Genomic DNA, 23,450 nt, shown 5'->3' on the forward strand with positions numbered 1-23,450 from the left:
TGGATGACATCCCTATTTTCTGCCCTAGCTGGACCAGTTATTTTCATATGTTTAATTTTGATCTTTGACCCTTGCATAATAAATAGGGGAATAGCTTTTATCCAGAGTAGGATAGATGCAGTCAAACTCCGGGTTTTACAATGACAATATCAACCCATATTTCAGATAGAAGAAGAATTAGGAGACACAGGTTTTTAAAATTCTAGGATTAGAATTATTTAGTAGAAGAAAAGGGGAATGAAGGAAAATGAGATTTTGTAACTTGTGATTCATGTAAAAGAGTTGTCTAGGAGCCCAGATGCCAGGGCAGGGCTCTTGACTGTAAGGATGAAAAAGAATGCAAGGACGCAGGCAAGGCTATCTCGTCTGAGTCGACACCATCTGGCCAGAACATTCCCTGTCTACTGACCCTTGGCGCCAGGGTAAAGTCATACATCAACTGGTTGCTATGTGAACAAAGATAAGCCCCCAGCCCACAGGAACAAGGTCCTGATGCCCTTTGGCTGACATGTAATCTTACTGTTAATGTTTGAATGAGCCAATCCCTTACCTTTGTTGAAATTCTTCGCACCCCTATCCCTTTTTCTTTCATAAAAACCCCTAGCTCTGGAGACTCAGAGTCGACTCCCTTGCCTCCTGTGTGAGGTACGTGTAGGCCCAGAGCACTGCCAATAAAGCCTCGTGTGTATTGCAACAAGAAGAATTCTTGCGTGTTCGTGGGTGCACCCTATCCCTGGAAAAGAGTGGGGGTCCCCATATTGGGGGTCCTACACTAGGAGTTAGCAGAAAGAGTTCCATTGAGAAAGAAAAGATCTAGGTTAGAGCTGGGCTCTGTCCTTTGGGTTTTGATCTATCCTGGGCCCCTTCCCTGCTATCATCCTGAGAGGCAATGAGTTTCCAAGGTGCGTTTAGCTGGTACCCAAAGAAGATCCTGGCCAATAAAGTGCCTGTCAAAGCCATGATCTCTTAATGCTCACATTCATGAACCTGCTAAGTGGAGCCCACAAATGCTGCCAGCCTCACAGATGCTTCCTGGGGCTCACTCGTAGATGCCTAACAGAGACCTGGATAAAACATTTAATATGAGAGAACTCATTTTACCTCTCCTGGAGGCACTGGGACAGCAGCAAAGATGTGTGACGAGCTCAATGGTACACACCACTTTATCCTCTGTCATTCATTAAGCAACCAAGCCAACCTTAGTGATGTTTAGCTATCTGGTAAAACACTTGACAAAAAAAGAACGCTTTTATGCAGGGACAGAAAAATCACTGTGCCTGCTCCCCTGAAGAAAAATACCTACCTAGCTCCAGCCATCAGACTAACCCAGGCTTCATTGATCAGACAACCCTACTTTCATCATTTTAGTGGGGAGGAATGAGGGTCTCTTGGTTTCACACGGCAACCTCTCACTTCATATTCTAGCAGGGCTTAGATCTGACAGACAACAGCCTTGGAGCATCGAGGATATGTGACTTCACAGTAATGGGAATTAGGGGAGGGAGCTAACAGCCCCTACCCCTTCTCCCAGGGTCTGTTATGCTCTTCTTGTCCTTAACACACTGAATTGTAAATTAAAGAAAGACCAAACAAGTAGCTGGGGAGCTCTGTGAAAATATTTAACCTGAGCTTGGCACTGCGAGTAAAAAGCTTTGCTAACAGCACAGATGTGCTGTCGCTGGGAAAGGCCCTTGGGAGCTCCAATGTCCCATTAACCAAAGCTCAGTGCTGGCTAGGAACACGCATGGTACAGTTCATCCCACCACGCAGCAATATCATCAGTCAGACTGCCAAACCTCAAGGACTGCTAGACATAGAACCTGGAAAGAAGGTGGTGGGAGACGTGGGTACCAAATCCCTATGAAGCCCTGGACTCAGGAGAGACTAGATGCATTCTCTGTGAATTTGAACTTCAACAGACCATCTGGGCTTGCCTGATGGAGAGCCTGTTCCATGTCAGGTGGAACAGAAGGTGGCAGGGGGAAATCAGCCTCAACTGTGCTCTTCCTTATGGTGACCGACAGAATATTGTTCCTCGTCCTCCCCATCCTCGTCTTCCTTGTCCTTGTCCTCGTCCTCGTCCTCTCCCTTGTCCTCCTCCATCCTGCTGTAGTTTAAACTCAAACAGCCTTAGCCTCCACTTCAGTGCAGCCACTTCAGAATGGCCATCAGCTGCAGGAGATGCACCTGGAGCCACACAAGCTGCACTGAGTCTGAACGGACACGATAGGGCGCAGGCTGGCTGGCGGATTCCCTAACTTTCTGCAGGCACCCCTTTCAATTTCTAAACTAGGCAAGAAAGCATAGTAGGTCTAAACCAGAGCTTCTCAATAGGTGGGTCCCAAGTCCTTGGGGATTGCAGGACTCTTCATAGGGGTTGCCTAAAACTATCAGAAAGCACATATCTATATTACGATTTGTAACCATAACAAAAATTACAGTTATGAAGTAGCAATAAAAAAATTTTTTTGGTTGGGGTGACCATGACATGAGGAACTTTATTAAAGGGTCACAGCATTAGAAGTTTGAGAACCACTAGTCCAAACTAAGTAAGTCCTTAGGGTAAAATACACAGTTATTGGGCCCGCTTGGTATACAAAGCGTTAAAACCAACAGACTGTGGACATAGTTCACCTCGTTCTTCTTTCCTCTTTCCACGTGGTTGTAGAAAACTCTCATATTATATATGAATGTCGTCATATTTTTTTGGACAGTGCTGGGCAGTACCAAGGACTCTGGAGCTGATGCCACCACACAGGGATCCTATTCACAGCAATTAGCATCCTATGGCATCCAGTGATCGATCACTTTACTCATGGATACCAAGAGTGAGAGATAATGTGTTCCCATCCCACAGTCCTCCTCAGGTCCACAGACCTAGGCTGCAGTGATACTTGTACCTCTCTGGACAAGCCATTCTGACCCCAGCCAGGGAGGGCGAAGGCTACAGTGAGAGATGTACCCTCCTCTTCTGAGTGGGACAACACACAGCCACGCAGTGAGATCTATGGGAGGGAGGATAGGGGATTACTGGGTACCAGCATGCAACCTCAGCCTGCCATCTGAGCCACAGTCCCATGTCAAGGCACTGTCACTGCAAATCCTTCCAGACTCCCAAGCTACACCCCAAGAGCTCAAACTCCCAACTCCCCAGAGCATCAATGACTGTTTTGTTGTTTTTTGTTTTTTTTTTTCTGTTTTTGTTTTTTTTAAATAATAATAAAAAAAAGGCATCAGAGCCATTGAAATAACTCCCTGGGAAAAGACACCAGGTACCAAGCCTGATGACTTGAGTTTAAGCCTGAGAACTCACGTGGTAGAAGGAGAGAACTGAATCCCAGAGGCTGTGTCCTCTGACCTACATTAACTGGGACACTTGCCCATCACACACAAATTAATCCATATGCATAAAACTTAAGCAACAAGGTAAAAGTGCAATGTAAAAGGAAAAAGAGTGGCAGCTGGCAAGGCTGCACGGAAAGCCACACGCTGCACTGCCAGACCTCTCTCCCTATGCTCTTTCCCAAGCCCGAGAGGCCCTACAAGAGTTGGGGATCCAGAGAAGGTGAAGAAAACAACAGGAAATCCCCAAGAACTATTTTCTTAATAAAAACTGCTACTATAACAGGATGGGAGCCATGTGGGTGACTCTCCTCACTAAGCTAGGCTCATCTGGTTCACACCCACTCCAGTCACCCAGGAAGCTCCTACTCACACCCTGCAGCCTGTTCAGACACAAACATCCAACCACTCCTTGGGGGCAGATTTACCAGACTCCATGGCCACTCTCCCCAACATCCCGAATGGCATTTCTGACCTTCTGTTAAGACTTACACTTGTGGGACATCATTACTGTGTTCCCCCCCCCGCCCCCCCCTTTGGACCCTGGTAAATATGTTTCAGCCCCAGGGTCTCTGCATCTGTAGATCCTCCACCTCTCTGCCCTTCTTGCTGTCTGTTTAAGAGAGGGTCAATCCTTGGGTATATGTGTTTTCTCTTGGAAGAGGCCTCTAGGATTAACATCAATTCTCATCTACCTTCAGACTCTGGTCCTGTTTTGTTCAGAGCACTTCCTCAGATCAGACACTGAACTCCCTTTTCCTGTGTGTGTGTGTGTGTGTGTGTGTGTGTGTGTGTGTGTGTGTGTGTGTGTGTTACACATTATATTAGTTAGGGTTTTACTGCTGTTAACAGATACCATGACCAACCATGGCAACTCTTACAAAGGACAGCATTTCATTGGAGCTGCCTTACAGGTTCAGAGGTTCAGTCCATTATCATCAAGGAGGGAACATGGCATCATCCAGGCAGGCATGGTGCAAGAGGAACTGAGAGTTCTACATCTTCACCTGAAAGCTGCTAGCAGAATACTGACTTCCAGGCAGCTAGGATGAGGGTCTTAAAGCCCATACCCACAGTGAAATGCCTACTCCCACAAGGCCACACTTACTCCAAAAGTACCACACCTTTTAATAGTGCCAATTCCTGGAACAAGCATATACAAACCATCACACACACCCTCATGCACACACACATGTACCCTCATGCACACACACATGCACCCTTATACACATAAACACAGGCATGCTTTCCCATGCAGGATATAGAGGTCGACATGAGAATGTTTTTTCCTTCTTTTTGCTTTTCTTTATTCTGCACTTCTCCCAAGACAGGATTTCTCTGTGTAGCCCTGCCTATCCTGGAACTCACTTTGTAGACCAGGCTGGCCTCAAACACACAGAGACCCACCTCCATCTGCTTCACAAATGCTGTGATTAAAGTTCTGTGCTGTCACTGCCCAGCTATCTTTTTTGATTTAAAAAGGACTTTCAAATTTCTATTCACATGTATGTGTGTGTGTATGTATGCTTAGAGAGGCAGGAAGAAGTCAGGGCTCTGGAACGGAAGATATTGGTGGCTCACAGAGCCAGATGTGGGTGCTGTGAACTGAATTCAGGTCCTCTGAAACAGTAGTAGTTGTTTGTAAGCACAGAGCCAGGTCTACAGGTCTCAGAGTCCTGCCCCTGTTTTTGAGTCAGGGCCTCTCTCTGAACCCAGAGAGTATTATTCATCATTTTGTCTAGACTAGCAGGCCAGAAGGACCCTAGAATTGGTTTCTGTTGTCTCTATCCCACAGTGCCAGGGTCACAGCAAACAAGGACATATGTGGCGCTTTACACGGGTGCTGGGGATCTGAAACCAGGTCCTTATGCTTACACACAGGGAGCACTCCACCTCTCAGACTGCGGCTTCCTGCATTTCTGTATTTATTACTTTGCCACCGTGAACCCCCACAGTGCCCCAAAACAAGGCAGGGTACACACACTGTTTATAACTATGAATCAGGGCTGCATGACATTTCAAAGGCTCTGCATGAGACCCAAGAGACTCTTCCTATCCTGGAGGCTCAAACACTTTGTGACCTCCAGGGTTAGGGACTCAGGAAGGAATGTGAGGGATGTGGGTGAATTAGTCTTCTAGAAAGCTCCATTTTGGCACAATAGCAACAGTAGAATACACACTCAGGAATGTGCCACACTAGGAGGTGTTCACTTGCCGTATGCTGATGTTCTTCCTTTTGAACAGCAATCCAGCTATGGGGTCCCAAGTAAGGCTTTTTGTTGCTTCCCAAGAGGTCATTAATCAAAGAGGCTCATCACCAGACCAGACCTTTTACAGGCCTCTGCTTCTGTATGGGACCAGCAGGACATCTGGGCAGCCAGTTCCCTGTGGTGGAGGAGGGGAAAGCAAAAAGCAATGTGTGGGTGTGTGCCAGGGCCAGAGCTAAGGAGAACTCACTACCCTGCAGCACACAACAGCTGCCCAATGAGGAAGTGATAGTATCTTCACAGGGACAGAGGTCGGCCAGGTAACATGGAGCACAACCAAGATGATCAACCCAAGCAGATTAGGAACTGGCAATGGGGATAGCTGTAAAGACATGAAAGGCAGGGCAGATCCAGGCCCTCACGTTCCTCACCTAATGTCCAGCTTTATAGAAACCTTAGGGAATTAGCAAGTCAAAATATCAGGATACAATCAATGCTCAACTGCACAGTAGAAGCTCAAGGCTGAGCCAGAGGAACAGACACCTGTGTTATACAAACAGTCTTCTTCCTGTGGGCTGAGTCCACACCCTGTGGTTTTGAGACAGGGTCTCATGTATCCCAGGCTGGACACTGAACTCATTATGTAAAGGACGATGACCTTGAACTCCTGATCCTCCTGCCTCGATTTCCCAAGGGCTGGGGTTAGAGCCATGCACCACCACATGCATTTTATGGTGCACTTAGGGATAGATTTAGACTTCAGTGAATCTTAGGCAAGCATTCTACCAACAGTCATAGCCAACTCCAGCCTATCCTCCCTCCTCTCCCTCCCCCTCCCATTTTCCAGTGACACAGTCTTTTCTCTGTGTAGCCCTGGCTGTCCTGAAACTCCTTCTGAGACCAAGCTGTCTTGGAACTCACACAGATCCATCTACCTCTGCCTCTTGAATACTGGGATTAAAGGAGAGCCTCACCACCATCTGGCTATGATAGAGTCTTTCTATTTAGCCCAGGCCAGCCTTGAACTCAAGACACTCCTCAGTCTGCTGAAATTACTGGAACACAGCATGCCTTAAGTGCTCTTTTGAAGGATATGATAGACATTGCTGCAGGCAGGAGAGGGCAGAGGCCTCCAATTCGTTCCGCCAGTCCCTCTACAGATGGACGTCTTGTGCAATCAGTCCTGGTGGGATTGAGCCAGAATAGGCTTCTCTGCCTTACTGCTCAACACCGAGGCTCAGGTTGGCACTTTGGCCCCAGGCTTGATGCAGCAGGTTCTTTGGGGTCCCTGAGCCAGCTATGGAATGACTCACACATGGGCTCCTGATTGGCTGGGATGACAGGTCATATCAACTCTGTTCTGATGCTGCAGGCCAAGAAGTCAGCAATGGCCTTTCCCCAGTAACCAGGGGAATGGCACGGGGCCTCTAAGATTGGTTCTCCATGGTCAATGACAGAGGTTGCCCTGTCCAGGGGCCAGCACTCAACAGTCCTGGGAGGGTCCAGCAGTAACCCAAGGGTGCTGAGGCAGGCCTAGCATAGAACAGTGTAGAATATCTCTCATTGCTCGTGACTGAACCTATGTAGTATGTCCTTCTCTAAAAGGAACTGCAGTTCACTGTGTCAGGCTTTAATGGGACAAGCAGATTTGGTAGCCCCTGGGTCAATCCCTGCCTACAGCCTTCCCTTCTACCCATATATTCTTGCTACCTTGATTTCTCTGAGTCCTGTCTCCTTAGCTGTAAACCAAGAGTGAAGGTCCCTGTGTGTGGAGTTTACAGCCTATTTCTATGAAAGGAAGGGAAACAGAAGCTATGAGGAGACAGAGAAACTGAACCACCAGGCAAATGCTTGGTGGGGACATTGGAGGACTTTTACTGTGAAAGACCACAGGCTTCCTCAATGAGCTCCATCTGAGTACAGCACCCTGTGAGGAGGGAAGCCACCGACCTGAAAAGCTTCTCTTGCAGGTCACACCTAGTGCAGTGGCATTAAAAACCGTGTTCTGTGCTGGTAAAGAGCCTGGGGTCACTGTGATCTGGAAGCATCCCTGGGTAGGGCCAGTGACATCCTAACTCCTGTACTTCAAAGAGGAAATAAGGGGAGGGAAGGAAGGATGTAGCCAGGGAAACATCAGGGCAGGGACCGCAGAGGGTCCTGTTGCTGAGGGGCAGGTCTAGTACAGGGGCCCAAGCACCAAGGGCTTGCTAGACACAGGGGTGAGGTTTCAGAAGGAAGAAGGCCCCTTCTCTCATGTCAGCAGGTATCCTGGGAAGTCCATGCCTACTACTTGGGAATAGGATTGTGAGGGTTAGGGACCCTCAGGCAGTGGCTCACACTTTATATCATACGCATTGTAAAGTTTACAGACACACACACACACACACACAGCCGAACATCCCTCCCCCAACACAGAGATGTGTTACCTCACTGACTACTCAGAGGCTCCCATCCCTCCTGGCTCCAGTGATAGCCCAGGAGAAAGAGCTGTTAGGAGGAGGACTCCTCAGAGCACACATAGGACTCCGGAAGATATCCCCCCTGGGAGCTCGCTATTCTTACACACAGGAAAACAAGTGCTTTGCTCATTCATTCATCCAGCCACCTTTACCAAGTATGCATGGACTTGGCCTGAATATGTGCTGAGGGAATGACCCTAAACTTGGGCAGATGGAGAAGATGCTGACTGGTGGACGGTAAAGATGGATGCTCAGAGGAAGCCTCACTGTGCTCAGAGGTGAGTCACTATGACACAGAGAGAGCAGGAACATATGGGTAAATTAGGTAGGGAGGGAGCAGGTCATTATCTACTACCGCAGCGCTGTCACTCAGTACACATTGAGCTCTGAGCTGCAGAGATTCACTACACCCCCATCAGCCTGAACCATCTACCCATCCTCTCTGGCCACGAATATATCCACTGCTTCTGTATCCATCTTGATGGCTGCCACTGGGCCCTTGCTCCCACACCTTCTTCAGGCTCTCTCCAAGCTCACATTTCTTAGCCTTCCTGGAATACTTGGTTGAAAAGGGAAGCCTCTAAACAAAACCTTCTAAGCCTAACCTCTTTCCAGCTTTACTTTTCCCAATATTATAATGAGTTCAAGGCCCAGGCTTTACTTTGTTTTTCTTTGCCGTTAGAAGCCAGAGCCCTCAAGATCAATGGGGACAGAATATATTCTTAATACATGCTGAGCACAGCCATACTGCCTGCCAAGGTAGACAGCTAGCAGCAAGGCTGTGCCCCAGACTTGTACATGCTTTCATCCACAGGCAGGTGGGTGGGAATGGAGGAGGTGCCCATCATCATAGGGATCTTTCTACTGACCATCCTCTGACTTCTGACATCATAGCAAAGTTCTGACATAAGATTAAGAACTATCTGACCCAGACTCTCCTCATTCAGTGCCGAGGTGTGTTTGGCTACAGAGGAGTCACTGGGTGTACACCAAAGCATCCAAGGGCCTCAGGATGAGAAGAGGCACTATAGGCTAGAACTTGTACTCCTCTGACCTCTTTCTCTGCTCCAGCTTCCAGACATCAGTTTCCAGGCTTGACTGGACCCTACCATGCACTTGTGCACTTATAGCATCTGGAGTCGAGGTCCCTGGGGCCTGGAGGCATGTATGCAGGTGACATTCAGTCATATAGACTCAGAAACTGCTCTCTTTAGCCCCAGCAGTGCACACCATATTCCATTGTGTTTATTTTCAATTGAGGGGACCCAAAGACCCTCTTTCCGAAGACAAGGGCCTCTTTCTGGGTATCTCCTTCAAACTCAATGACAACCTGGACAGTGTCTATGGAATGTGGGGGAGTGAAGAAAAAGGCAACAGGAGATATCCTCTCCCTCCAGGAGATGAAGGCCAGAAAGGAACTCCACCCACAGGAAGTCCTGAGGACACCCTGTGCCATGAAATTCCCTCTATGAATGCTATAGGAGCTTGGGTGTCTGGGGCTGGGGATAGGGGTGAGGGAGACCCAGCCACTCCCAGGTCTGCTGGGAACTGCTGGTCTAAGTCTCTAGGGAACTAGCTGCCTTTACTAGAGCCAGGGCCAGACGTACCACTTGACATTTGCCTCTGCATCTTGCAGACCTCTTGAGGTAGCAGCCATTGGGATTAGAAAAAACCATGACACATGCACAAACTCTGAACAATGGTGGTGATGCTGGCCTCATGGTTAAGTAGGCCTGGCTCATCCTGGTACTTACAGGGTTCTTCTTACCTCTCAGCCTCCGTTTCATTACCTGTCCTCTGAGATTCCTAAAGAGACTGTCCCCACAGTCTCTGCAAATGGCACCCCTTTCATCCACAGCTCTAATGCTCTTCAGGCCTATTGGCCTTGGGGTGACTTATCTAGGACCAAGTGTAGGACAAGGCAGAGCAGTGATCAGAACCACTGGGGGATGATGCACAGGCTGGACAAGCTGCTAGACCATGCCCGTGGAAAAGAATACCACAGATCACATAGGGCACTGGCACCTGGATGAGCTCACAACATCCCTTCACTTACCCCAAGTACCCAAGTAAAGCTGATTGTGTGTGTGTTTACGTGAGTATGCACGTGTGTATTATGTGTGCATTTGTGTATGCATGTTCTCTCTCTCTCTCTCTCTCTCCCTCTCTCTCTCTCTCTCTCTCTCTCTCTGTGTGTGTGTGTGTGTGTGTGTGTGTGTGTGTGTGTGTGTGTGTGTGTAATTCCTATGATCCCCCATTGACAGAAGCCTGGTGAGATACTGGTGACCCTCAGCTGGAATAACATTGTCACCAAGCCAATGTGGGTGATGGTCATGGCCATTGCTCTATGGATTCAGGTGACTGGGCTATCCAGATGCAGCTGTGTGTGGTTCCTAGACCTTTTTCTTTTCTAGTCATTAGGATGCTTGATGGAGCATCCTGGCTGGGCTTGGGAAGGCTCAAAGGAGCACCCAAGGTCCTGCTCTGGACCTTATTGCGAGTGACCTGAGCCAGGCCTTTTCCTCAAAGCCCATATTGCCCAGACGTGCTTCGCTGGCTCAGAAAATGGCACAAAGAAGATGTACACATGGAGTAAAAATATATCCCAACTCAGACAGCACACTACCATCACCAATCTGGTCAAAGATACACAGTCAGCATCATGAATATAACTTAGCTATCCCGAGCTTATCCCCGTCCCGCGGGAAATAAACACAGGACACACCAGATTCTTCCACGGTTAACTTTTACTTCTATATCATATTGAGGTAGACAAAGAAAGCTCAGAAAGTGTGTGGCTTAAATACTTTTGGTGACGTGTCTAAACTAGGACTGGTAGCAACACCCATGATCCTCATGCACCCTGGGGATAGGTTAAAGCCCCCAGGGGTTGGGCAAAAGCCTCGGAGATGGACTGGTGACTTTGGCTGGCTGTGCTCTCGCAGCTGCGCACAATGAGGTTTAGCACCATCTAGTGGCGGCACGTAGATTGCAGCCCTTTACATCTCCCCCTCTATAATTTATTAAAATGAGGCTGGTCTAGGCCTATGTAGTTACGTCCATCTGCTGTGGCCCCTGTTTTAGGTCGTTCCTCCAATGTCACAGCCTTACCCGTTATCGGGTAACCCTATCACCACCGGGCCCCATTGTCTTAGGTTGGTCTGTGCATGAGGAAAGTTGCCCGTCTTTGGATACCACAGTGCTGTGTGACTATAACTGCTAAATGGCCTAGGGTGAACTCTACAAAAGAGGCCAGCCAAAAATGAATTAGTGGGGAAATCATGATCACCTTATCACATGCAATGAGGAAACCTCAGCAATGTGCACGGACTGATCAATGATCGTTGAGTTTCTCTCATCTCAATGCAATGTATCCACAATTTTGTGGGATGCAAAGACAGAGAATTCAAATGCCAACTAATTCTTGAGAATAGATAGCCAAATTTCAGGGGAGGTGCCTTGCTCTATGGCAGCAAGTGCTTGAGCAATTACCACCTTGTCACGTTTCTGTTGAGATCTGAGTTTGCATACCAGCCATAGAAGAAACACTAGTCCACAACACAGGGTTGCACCAAACAGGCCCACTCCCACCCACTCTTTAAAATGTGAGAATGCAGAGGACATCCAGGAAGAAAGTCCTTTGATTCCATCGATTAATGATGGGTCCACGCGCGTAGAATTAATCGTCATCACTGCTGTACGTAGCGCCTCAAGCTTTTCGTCAAATCCTTTAGACCAGTTTCCTGTAAGAAACAAAGACAATTCTTTAGATAGATTAGCTGCATGTGTCCAATTTTCATATTGGACACTAGTAATACATAAGGCTCCTGATTTTTTATCATAGCCAAGCTGAGCCAATTGGAGCAGAATTTCCAGTCTTTCCTCCACCAGGTCAATGCGCTGGTTCACTATCATTAGCCCACCTTTTAATTGGGCACTGAGCACTGAATGTTGATCGATCGCTTCTGCCACAGAGGAGGACAACTGCTCGACAGTTGTACTTGACTGGACTGATGTTGCCATAGCAATTCCAGCAGCTGTAGCTGCCGCCGCACTGGCAGCCATTGCCACCACAACGGCTGCAGTGATACCAAAGTCTCGCTTTTGCCTGTGTAAGGTTATGGTGGAAGGGGTCTCCACGGGGACAGGAACCCATCGTGGAATCTTGGAAAGCATTGCACAGCTGGCCCACTTAAGGCTCCAGCATTGTGACATCCAGCAGGTTTCATTAGTACAGGATTCAAAGGAACCATTGGAAAGAATAAACAAGAAAGGGGTGTACACACAAACTGGAGTAGGTAAATAATTAGTCTGCTTTATCAATGTCTTATTAAATCCAGTGATTTCAGTAGTAGAATTTTGATAAATGGTTCTATCAGGTAACAGAACTTGATGAAACTGAGCAAATTTTGAAATACCATTAAAAATCGATTTTTCCAGCAGCTCCTCCTTGGAGGAAAACCAAGGGATTAAGATCTGTACAGCTACCATTAATCCCACAAAGTACCCATTTATGAAAAGGATGCATTCTAAAGTCCTGTATGAAAAGTCCCTTTTTCATAACATATTTCTGCTCTGGGTCATCTATCATGTTGGGAGAAAAGGAAAAAGTTTTACTCTGATCTGCCCAACGAGTGACAGAGGATTGACAATCAGACCAAGGCAGGATCAGCCCTTCATCTTCCAAGCTACAATGAGGAGCCATTTTTGGTTGATTGGGACGTTCTTTATCTGAAAAGTTAGGTGGTAGAAATGTACCATTAACCCAAGTTGTCTCATGCCAGAAGGTCCGATTTGTAAGGGTTATATCTCTGTTGGAAGTGTCTTGGGTTATTTTCACCACGCCTCCTCGATACTTAAAAAACATTCCCAAAGCTCGGCTGGTGAGTCTGATACAATTTCCTAGTTCATAAATTTGGAAACAGAGAGAACCTCGTTCCCTTAAAGAGCGTTTTTCTCCCAATGGTGCCCAGATAGGGTCAAATGGTAGGTATGGCAGGCCTAAAGTTTTATTGGTCGTAAAAAACTTGGGAAAAACAGCTGTATTATGACGAACAGGCATGGGCTTAGGGAAAGCAGACAGAATTGCCCATCTATACTCTCCAAATATACTAGGAACCCAAATCCACAGAGGTAGCATGAGGATTAGAGGTAGTTTCCAAGGGATCCATCTGGGAGTCATCTTCAGGTGTCGGAATTCTCCGTGTCAGTCGTTCCGGCAGCCAGAATGGGTTGTCTTCTTCCTGTGGGAAAACACAAACAGCTCCCCTGGATCTTATTAATATAGGATCCGGGCCTTTCCAGAGACCAGTCAAAACATCTTTCCATTTTACCATCTCTTTTGGCCTGTCAGGCTCTGAACAGTGACGTTCAGCCGCAGTATGGCCTTGAGCATCAAGGTTTAAAAAATTAAGAGTGAAGAGTGCCATAGAAACAGCTACTCTTGGCACTGTGGGTAGAACTTCCTGGATTCCCCCCTTTTGTTTAATAAGGTAGGACTTGAGGGTGCGATGGGCACGTTCTACAATGCCCTGCCCTTGAGGATTATACGGAAGACCAGTCAGATGAGTTACTTCCATCTGGCGACAGAACTGTTGAAATTTTTGAGAGGTGTAAGCTGGTCCATTGTCTGTCTTAAGGAGTTTGGGTTTTCCCCAAGCACTCCATGCCTCGAGACAATGTTGTATAACATGAGAGGCTTTTTCACCTGTTAAAGGTGTGGCAAACATTACACCAGAGCAGGTGTCAATAGAAACATGTAAATATTGATTTCTCCCAAAGGAGGAAAAATGCGTGACATCCATTTGCCAGACCTGTAATGGCCTGACGCCACGAGGGTTTATCCCCACATGAGGGACAGGTAAAAATTCACAACAATTGTGACATTGAGTAACAATCTCTCTAGCTTCTTTTCTAGTTAATGCAAAGCGGCGACGTAAAGTCTCAGCTGTCACATGAAAGCGCTTATGAAATTCTTTTGCTGCTTTTACCTGGGAAGACAGAGCAACAGCTATAACCTTAGTGGCTTTGTCTGCTAAATCATTTCCCAGAGACATAGGACCAGGGAGGCCTGAGTGTGCCCTAACATGAGTAATATAAACAGGGAATTTTCTATTTAATAAAACAAACTGTATTTGTCGAAAAATATTGGCAACTCTGCTGGAGGGTTTTATTACCCCAGCTGTTTCAAGAATGTTAACTGCATTTACTACATAGGAGGAATCTGATACAATGTTAAGCGGTCCTGGGAATGCCTTAAGAACCTCTAGTACTACTAAACATTCCACAACTTGAGGTGAAGTCTCATTATATTGCTTAGTTACTATCTCATTATTAACCACATAAGCACCTATACCAGTTTTTGATCCATCAGTGTACACCACAATCCCATCTGTAAGTGGGTCCTTAGCTGTTACTTGTGGAAACACTATAGCCTGATTCAGGGCAAACTGTAAAATCGGATGTTTAGGATAATGGTTGTCAATCCGTCCTGAAAAGGAGGTGACTAAAACTGCCCAATCATCAGATGTAGCTGCCAAGGTTTGAACCTGTGCAGCAGTATAAGGTACAATTAGGATTTTAGGATCTTGTCCAAAATAAGTAATAGCTGCTTTTATTCCTCGAAGTGCAAGTTGTGCAACTGCATTAGGATACCAATCTATTATTTTAGCAGGAGATGCATTTGGATGAACCCATAATAAAGGTCCATTTTGCCACAAGACTGCGGTTGGCAACTGGGCTGTCTTAAAGACACACAAATCAAAAGGTTGTGACTCATCAATGCGTTGTAATTGAGCCTTTTGCAAAGCTTTTTCTACTGTCTGCAAGGCCTGATTTGCAGCAGGAGTAAGGGCTCTAGGGGAGGAGATATGAGACTCTCCTTCCAAAATGTCAAATAAAGGTTTTAACTCAGCAGAGGAAATCTTTAAAAATGGTCTCAGCCAATTTATATCTCCTAATAATTTTTGAAAATCATTTAAGGTGTGTAAATGATCTCTGCGAATCTCTAATCTTTGAGGAACAATTTTGTCAGGATAAATGAGTGACCCTAAGAAGGCTCCTATTTGAGCAACTTGTACCTTTTCAGTGGCTACCTGCAGTCCCCATTTTCCTAACGTTTTTATTAATATAGGATATGCTTCTTGTAATAACTGTAAATCTCTGTGACATATCAGTATGTCATCCATATAATTTATCAGAAGAATCGATGGAAAATGATTTTTAACTGACTTAAGTGCCAATTGCACATACAGCTGACACATAGTGGGGCTATTTGCCATTCCCTGAGGCAAGACCTTCCATTGGTACCTATGATCAGGCTCTAAGTGATTAATGGCTGGGATGGTAAATGCAAATCTTTGCCTATCTTGAGGACATAAAGGTATAGAGAAAAAACAATCTTTAATATCTATAATTATAATTTCCCAATTTTTAGGTAGGGCGGAGAGCAATGGGAGCCCTCGCTGAACTGATCCAAACAGGCGCATTTGTGCATTAATTGCTCTAAGATCATGTAATAAACGCCATTTGCCAGATTTTTTCTTAATTACAAAAATAGGTGTATTCCAGGGTGAGGTAGAGGGTTCTAAATGACCTAAGCGTAGCTGTTCAGAGACCAGTTTTGTGGCTGCTTCTAATTTTTCAGAGGATAGAGGCCATTGAGGAACCCATACATTCTCCTCTGTAATCCATGGTATGGGCATGGAACCCTCAACAGCTGATTCTAGAAAAAATGTAAGCCTTGTCTTCCTTTATTACCCTCTTGAGGAATAGGTTCAAGTCTACCCTGCTCTCTTTTCCCTAATCCCTTTCCCTCTTTATAGCCCATTTTCTTCATCATTTGAACAGCTTGTGGTGAGTACTCATTAGTCAAGGTTATTCCTAGTGCCTGTAAAATGTCTCTCCCCCAAAGATTAACTGGGAGTGGTAAGACATAGGGAGTAAACCTTCCCGTTTGACCTTCAGGTGCTTGCCAGCTCAGAGTGCGAGAGCTGATAGTGGGGCAGGACTGATAGCCTAACCCTTGCAAAGAATGTGATGACTGAGTAACGGGCCAAGCTTTCGGCCACCAGTGGGAAGAGATGATACTTTTATCTGCTCCTGTATCTAGAATCCCTTTGAAGTGTTTCCCTTCTATAACTAACTCTAAAGTTGGCCTGGAATCAAGAGGCATTATTAAGTAAGCAGAATCATTTTCAGCAGAGCCAATTTCTCTAGCAGCTTGAAGGACACCAGGGGAGGGGGAGTAGCCATGTAGGCTTGGCAAAATTATTAGCTGAGCTATTTTATCTCCTTGTGCTATAGAAAAAACACCTTGAGGACAGGAACAAAGAACTTGAAGTTCCCCCTCATAGTCTTGATTTATGACTCCAGGGTGGATAATGAGGCCTTGTAAAGCCAAGGAGGCCTGGCCCAGTATTAGGCCAACACTTCTGGATGGCAGAGGCCCTTTGAAGTCAGTGGGAATGGGCTGCATCCCCATTGAGGGTGTCAGCATGAATCGAGTGATGGCACAGAGATCCACTCTTGCTGAGACTTCTGCAGCTCTGTGGACTGTAGTGTCCGCCTGTTGTGAGCTGGGATCCCATATGTTTTGGGGCCCTGGGACCTGGGGCCCAGAAACTCGTTTTTTGAATTGTCTTCACTTCTTTCTGCCTGAGGTCCAGACTGAATAAATCTGCCTCTGACGTCTTTAATTGAACGACACTCACTGGCTCGATGATAGCCTTTTCCACACCTGGTACATAGCCCTAGCACTTTCCCTTTTACGAGTGCCTGGCAGTCTCTTCTCATATGCCCTGGTTTGCCACAGTTATAGCAGACCCTGTTATTACTATTTGTATCTGAACGCCTTTGGCCTTGCAGGATGGCAGCCGCTAACCCTGCATTAGATAAGGGGCCTCCAAGCTCACGGCATACCCTTAACCAATCTTGCAGTCCTTTGCTCTTTCTAGGTGTAATTGCTGCTCTGCATTCTTGAGTGGCTTGCTCATAAATCAACTGTTCCACTAAAGGCATTGCCTGTTCAGAGTCTCCAAAAATTCTGCCTGCTGCCTCTGTCATTCTAGCTACAAAGTCTGAGAATGACTCCTGAGGATTTTGTATAATTTTTGTCAAGTATCTTCCAGACTCTCCCTTTTTGGAAAGTGCCTTCCACGCCTTAATGGCAGCAGTGGAGATTTGATTGTATGCTCCCCAATCATAATTCGTCTGATTATTAGCATATTGCCCTTGTCCTGTTAATAATTCAAATGTCCAATTTCTCTGATTGCTTTCAGCAGTGGCATTAACTTTGGCCTGTGTCTGAGAAGCATCATGCCACAACGCTTTCCACTCCATATATTGCCCCATATTAGGGAGTGCAGCCTTCACTGTTGTCTGCCAGTCTCCAGGGGTCATGGCTAAAGTAGCAAATCTTTCAATTTGGGAGATAGTGAAGTTGGCACTAACTCCATAATTGCGAACCGACTCAGCAAGTTCTTTTATCTGAGTATACTCCACGTGGGCGTGTACTCGCCCTCCATCTGCAGCTTCAAAGACAGGAAATGCCTGATATAATTTTTTCTTTTCCTCCTTTGAAAGAAAAGAATCAGAATAAAATTTCTCCACATAAGGTGAAGGTGTATTGAGACTAGAAGGCCCAGAGGTGGCCTGTTCTGTGTCTCCAGTAACTTTTAATTTTTTCTCTGATTTCTTCACTCGCCTTTCCTCTGGATGGTATCTTTCTTTTTTATAATGAGCTGCCTCATAATGTGACTCCTCTTCCTCAGAGGAGCTAAGCTCATCTGCTTTTAAACTATCAAGCTTCAAAGCCTCTAGTTCCTTTACCGGATAAAGGCTTTTCCTTTTCTGAACTTTCTCCTTTTCCTTTTTCTCTCCCTGAGGACTTATCCTCAAATTTTTCACTTCCTCTGACTCAAGGTCTCTGGAAGGGCTTTTTTCTTTGTGCACATTTTCCTTTTTTGGAGCTCCTAACCTTTCACACCATTCCGTTTCTGCCATGCTGTCCTGTGCTTCTTCTAATATTGCCTGCCCTGTTATTATTGCTGGACGGCATCTCTCATCCTCCAGGCACGATCTCACCAGTTTCCATAATAGCATGGTCCCTGCCTTTAATTTCCCATTCTGTTGTTCCTTAGCTAAGTCTTCCCTTAATTTCTCCCAAGAGGAAAGAGTTAACGACCCTGAACACGCGTACCAAGGTGATATACGTTCTATTTCCTTAATGAACGCTTCTAAGGTTCTTGTAGAAACTTTTATCTCTCGCTGTTTTAAAACAGAGTGTAGAGCTGTAGTTACAGAATGTGAATTTCCCATACTGCTCCCTTATCTACGAGAGGCTTAAATATGAGACGAGCACTGCGGCTTATATACGTCCGTCTGATCGTGCTTCACAGCATTCAAAACTTTTTCTTTCAGCGCCACTTCTGGTGAGTGCAGGATCAAACCGGGAGAAATAGGGTTAACACAGCCAGCATGAGAACAAAAGGCTTTTAGTGCCGCCTTCCAGTTAAGGGGAGGGATTAAGAAGGATCAGAGTTACTTACAAGGATTCAGCATGCTCTCGGAATTCCAAATCCACCATGGTTCTGAAATCTGCTCCGGTTGGTCGGAGGGTCTCCTCTAGATGCCGGCGTTGTTAAGGCGTTTTTTCCCGGGTTTCAGCACCAAGTATCCCGAGCTTATCCCCGTCCCGCGGGAAATAAACACAGGACACACCAGATTCTTCCACGGTTAACTTTTACTTCTATATCATATTGAGGTAGACAAAGAAAGCTCAGAAAGTGTGTGGCTTAAATACTTTTGGTGACGTGTCTAAACTAGGACTGGTAGCAACACCCATGATCCTCATGCACCCTGGGGATAGGTTAAAGCCCCCAGGGGTTGGGCAAAAGCCTCGGAGATGGACTGGTGACTTTGGCTGGCTGTGCTCTCGCAGCTGCGCACAATGAGGTTTAGCACCATCTAGTGGCGGCACGTAGATTGCAGCCCTTTACACTTAGCCACCCTTGTAGAGCCAGCTCAGAAGGCCATCTCTTTCCTCCCTGTCTGTACCCAACATGGGGACTGGAGGCCTATTCCCAGTGAACAGTGTTATGGGACTGTTCCTAAATAGTCTTGTACCTCACTCAAAGCTGTCATTGTCCCCTGAGATCCTCAGGACAGAACAAGGAGGGAGGCCCTCTGTTACCTCCATTTCCTCAAGAGGGAAGATGGGGCTCACAGGGAGGCTAGTAATTGACTCAAGAGCTAAGTGGCAGTCAGAATGGGACAGGAAAGTCCTGTCACCGGAGCACAACTTCTCTTCCTAGGCTACAGCACTGTCTCTGTTTCCCCTTATGGTGCAGAGTCTCTCCATTCACAGCAATGATCATACTTGCAATGTTCTTCCTGAACCAAACACTGGTTTGCCCCAGAGTGTGTTCTAAAGAGCAGGAGGACCTAGGACTCCCCTTGCTCTGCAGACTGGGGGTAGGGGTGAGGACTGTGTGTCTGCCCTCCTCCCACCCAGCCAGGTTGACTGGACACCATGAAGTCAAGAGGGCATCACTTCATTCATTACCTTTCATCAGTGCCTAACCAGGAGCTATAAACAAAGCCAGCACTCAATACTCAGTGCTTTACAAAGGACTACCCCTGAATTCAGACTCAGACCAAAAATCCAAGATCTGGACTAGAAAAGCCATGCAGTTCCCTAACAGATATGTGCACATTAGTGTGAGAATATGCACGTTAGTGCAGGTGCCCATGGAGGCCTGAAGAGGGCACCTGATCCCCCAGAGCTGGAGTTACCAGTGATTGTGAGCCTCTCAACATGGGAGGAAATGAACTAGGGTCTGCTCAAAGAACAGTAAGAACTCTTAAGCAGGGAGCCACCCCGCCAGTCCCCATATGTATTTTTTATTAGATATTTTCATTATTTACATTTCAAATATTATCCCCTTTCCTGTTTCCCCTTTGATAATCACCTATCACTTCCCCCCTTCCTATGCTCCCCATCCCATACACTCCTGCTTCCTGGCCCAGGCATTCCCCTATACTAGGGCATAGCACCATCACAGGACCAAGGGCCTCTCCTCCCATTGATGACTGACTAGGCCATCCTCTGCTACATATGCAGCTGGAGCCATGGGTTTCTTTTTGGTTGGTGGTTTAGTCCCAGGGAGCTCTGGGGGTACTGGTTGGTTCATATTGCTGTTTCTCCTATTGGGCTGCAAACCCCTTCATCTCCTTGGGTCCCATATGTATTTTTAACTGACTTTATTTTAGGGCAGTTTTAGATTCATAGAAACATTGAGAGACAGGCACAGAGACATTCCCTGGGCCCATCTGGTCAACACTCTCCACCAGGATGGGGCATATGTAGCATGGACAATCATTGTCCTCACTCGGTCTACAGCCTACACAGCATTCATGCTTTGAGCTGCATGTTCTGGGTTCACAGATGCATGTCTTCTACAATGTATACAGACCAGCTTCACTGACCTCGGATACCCCGTGCTCCACCTTGTCCATATTTTCTCAAAGTGTTTCAAAGCCCCCAGATTCAATAGCTTCCAGGAGTTCTGATTTGACATTCATGGGGTCAAAGTGCAGGCAGATGGTGGAACCTGTGGAAGTTCATCAGACACACAACCTGGTGGTTGCAGCAGAAATCACCAGGCAAGTAGGTATACAAACAATGTCAGCTACTTATTTCCTTATCCTGCCTTCCCCACAACCTTGGTCAAGAGCCATGCTCCAAGGGGCTCACTGAGGGAGAAGAGACTCTGGGACATGCCTTGTTACTCTTGGCTATGCGGAATACCCACAATGCAAATTCCTCAGCCCAGGCCCTGCTTTATGCATTCATTCTTGTTAACCAAATTGATCACAGGGTGTACACATGACATGATTTCATGCAGTCAGGAAGAAAAGTGAAATCATGATACTTGCACAGAAACAGAAGGAACTAGAAATCATTGTTAAGCAAAATGAAGCAGAATCAAAAAGGGAGGTGTGTGTGGTGTGTTTCTATGTATGCGTGTGAATGTATGTATATGGTATGTGTGTGCATGTGCTGTGGTGTATGTGTGTGAATGTGTGCATGTGTATGTGTGGTGTATGTGTGTATGTGTGAATGTATGTATGTGGTATGTATGTGACTGTGTGAGGGTATTGTGGTGTGTCTGTGTTACTGTACATGGTGTGTGTGCATGTGTATCTGTGGTGTATGTGTATGTATGGGTGTGAATGTAAGTATGTGGTATATGTGCGTGTGCGTGTTTTTGTGGGGGCATGGTTATGTGTGTGTGTTTGGTGTATGTGTGGTGCATGTATGTTTATGTGTGTGTGGTGTGTGTATATGTGTTAATGTATGTATGTAGTATGTGTGTGTGTGCATGTTTGTGTGGGGGTATGTGTATGGGGTATGTGTGTGTGTGACCTTATTAGCAGAGACCCCAGAGGACTTTCTTCCTGTATCCCAAGAAAATAACTTTTGGCCATATTTCTCATTGGGTACAAGCTGTTTTTGCATCCAACTTGTTGTGGTAAATATTACTTGTGGATCTCTTACCACCACATAAATTATAGAGGTATGAAATAATAATAATACGAAGAAGAGAAAAAGAAATGATAATAAACTAATAAGAAATAATAAGAATAAGAAACAATGCTATCAAATAATAAAATAATAAATAATATGAAATAATAAAAAGAAATAATATTAAATAATATGATATAATAATGCAGTAAATGATAATGTGAAAAAATAAAATAAGAAATAATAATAATAATTATAATTATAAGCATTAAAGCACCAGCATGGGGCAGATACCATTCCCCTATGCTAATTTCTTTACTTCTTTACTAAGAACTGTGAGATATCACTCGCCATATTCTTTTTTTTAAAATTTTTTTCGAGACAGGGTTTCTCTGTATAGTCCTGGCTGTCCTGGAACTCACTTTGTAGACCAAGCTGGTTTAGAACTCAGAAATCTGCCTGCCTCTGCCTCCCAAGTGCTGGGATTAAAGGCGAGTGCCACCATGCCCGGCTCACTTGCCATATTCTGCCCAGGCTGCTCATACTCTCAGGCTCGCCCTCCTGGACATGCTCTCCCAATCCATCCACCCATGGGACCTTTTTCCTGCTTCTTCTTCCCTCTCCGTCATGGTCTCTTCCAAAGACACCGAGGCCGAGAACTGAAATGCCATCAACCTTTCTTCTTGCCAGCTGCTGGCATTAGATGTGTTTACTGATTGATCACAGGAGGTAGGAATGATGTAATCATAATCCCAAAATTATCATAAAATATGGGTCCAGAGTCGAGGATCTGGTATTAGATCAAATGTTACTCATACTGTTTCCTCTCAGCCTGAACGTCTGAAACCTAGAACATAACAGTCCTTTAAGACAAGGCTACATCAAGCTAAACATATAGATAGACAGATGGATAGAGATAGAATTTATAGATATATAGATTTTATATAGATTTATATAGATAGATAGATAGATAGATAGATAGATAGATAGATAGATGATATCTATCTATCTAGATTTACTGATATATGGACAGATATATAGATGTATAGATATATAAATATATATGTATAGATATGTAGATATATAGATTTATAGGTGATATATATATGTATAGATTGAAGATATATAGATGATAAATAGATATATAGAAGAATAGATAGTAGATATAGAAATATGTAGGTCAATATACTGATATATTGTTGTAGGTTGAAATGTTATATAAGGACAGGTCAGTGTACTGACTTCAGGGGGTGAAGAGGATGGCAACCTGATAGGAAAAACAAAACCGTGAGCCAATCTGAACACTTCAGACCTCCCAGCCAAAAACCAAGGAGCATCCAGGGGCTGGCTCATTGCCCCAGGCACATGTGTAGCAGAGGACTGCCTTGTCTCTCTGTCCACAATGGGACAGGAACAGGATGTACTTAAATAAATAAAAAAATTAATTAAAAAAATAAAAATTGAAACATAATTGAATATATATGTATATGTTATCTGGCAGAAAAAGAAAAAAGCTACATCAAGCTAAACATATGGATAGACTTATAGATACATAGATGGATGGATAGATAGATAGATTTAAAAATATACATATATGTGTATATATATATTTTAGATATATAGATTTTATATATAGATTTATAGATATGTAGATTTATAGATAATATATAGAGATTATATATATTTATTGATATATGGATAGATATATAGATGTATAGGTGTATAGATATATACATATAGATATGTAGATATATAGATTAATAGGTGATATATAGATATATAGATGTATAGATTAAAGCTATATAGATATATAGATGAATAGATAGATAGATATAGAAATATGTAGATCGATATATCGATATATTGTTGTAGGTTGAAATGTTACATAAGGGCAGGTCACTGTACTGACTTAAGGGG

General features: G+C 45.1%; 1 protein-coding gene across 3 annotated transcripts in view; it reads right to left on the reverse strand.

Moving 5' to 3' along the window:
• Gm40862 (predicted gene, 40862) overlaps window positions 1-23,450 on the reverse strand; it is a 238,401-nt gene that overhangs the window by 190,559 nt on the left and 24,392 nt on the right. Inside the window, exon 4 of one of the 3 annotated variants that reach the window (XM_017315310.1) lies at window positions 5,329-5,727. The exons of the other annotated variants lie outside the window; for them this stretch is intronic. Coding sequence (XP_017170799.1) covers window positions 5,640-5,727 — 88 coding nt within the window. The 3' untranslated portion in view covers window positions 5,329-5,639. Of the gene's footprint in view, window positions 1-5,328; window positions 5,728-23,450 lie in introns of those variants that run through there. 3 annotated transcript variants of the gene reach the window in all.

The sequence above is a fragment of the Mus musculus genome, chromosome 12 (genome assembly GCF_000001635.26).
Source record: "Mus musculus strain C57BL/6J chromosome 12, GRCm38.p6 C57BL/6J".
NCBI lineage: Eukaryota > Metazoa > Chordata > Mammalia > Rodentia > Muridae > Mus > Mus musculus.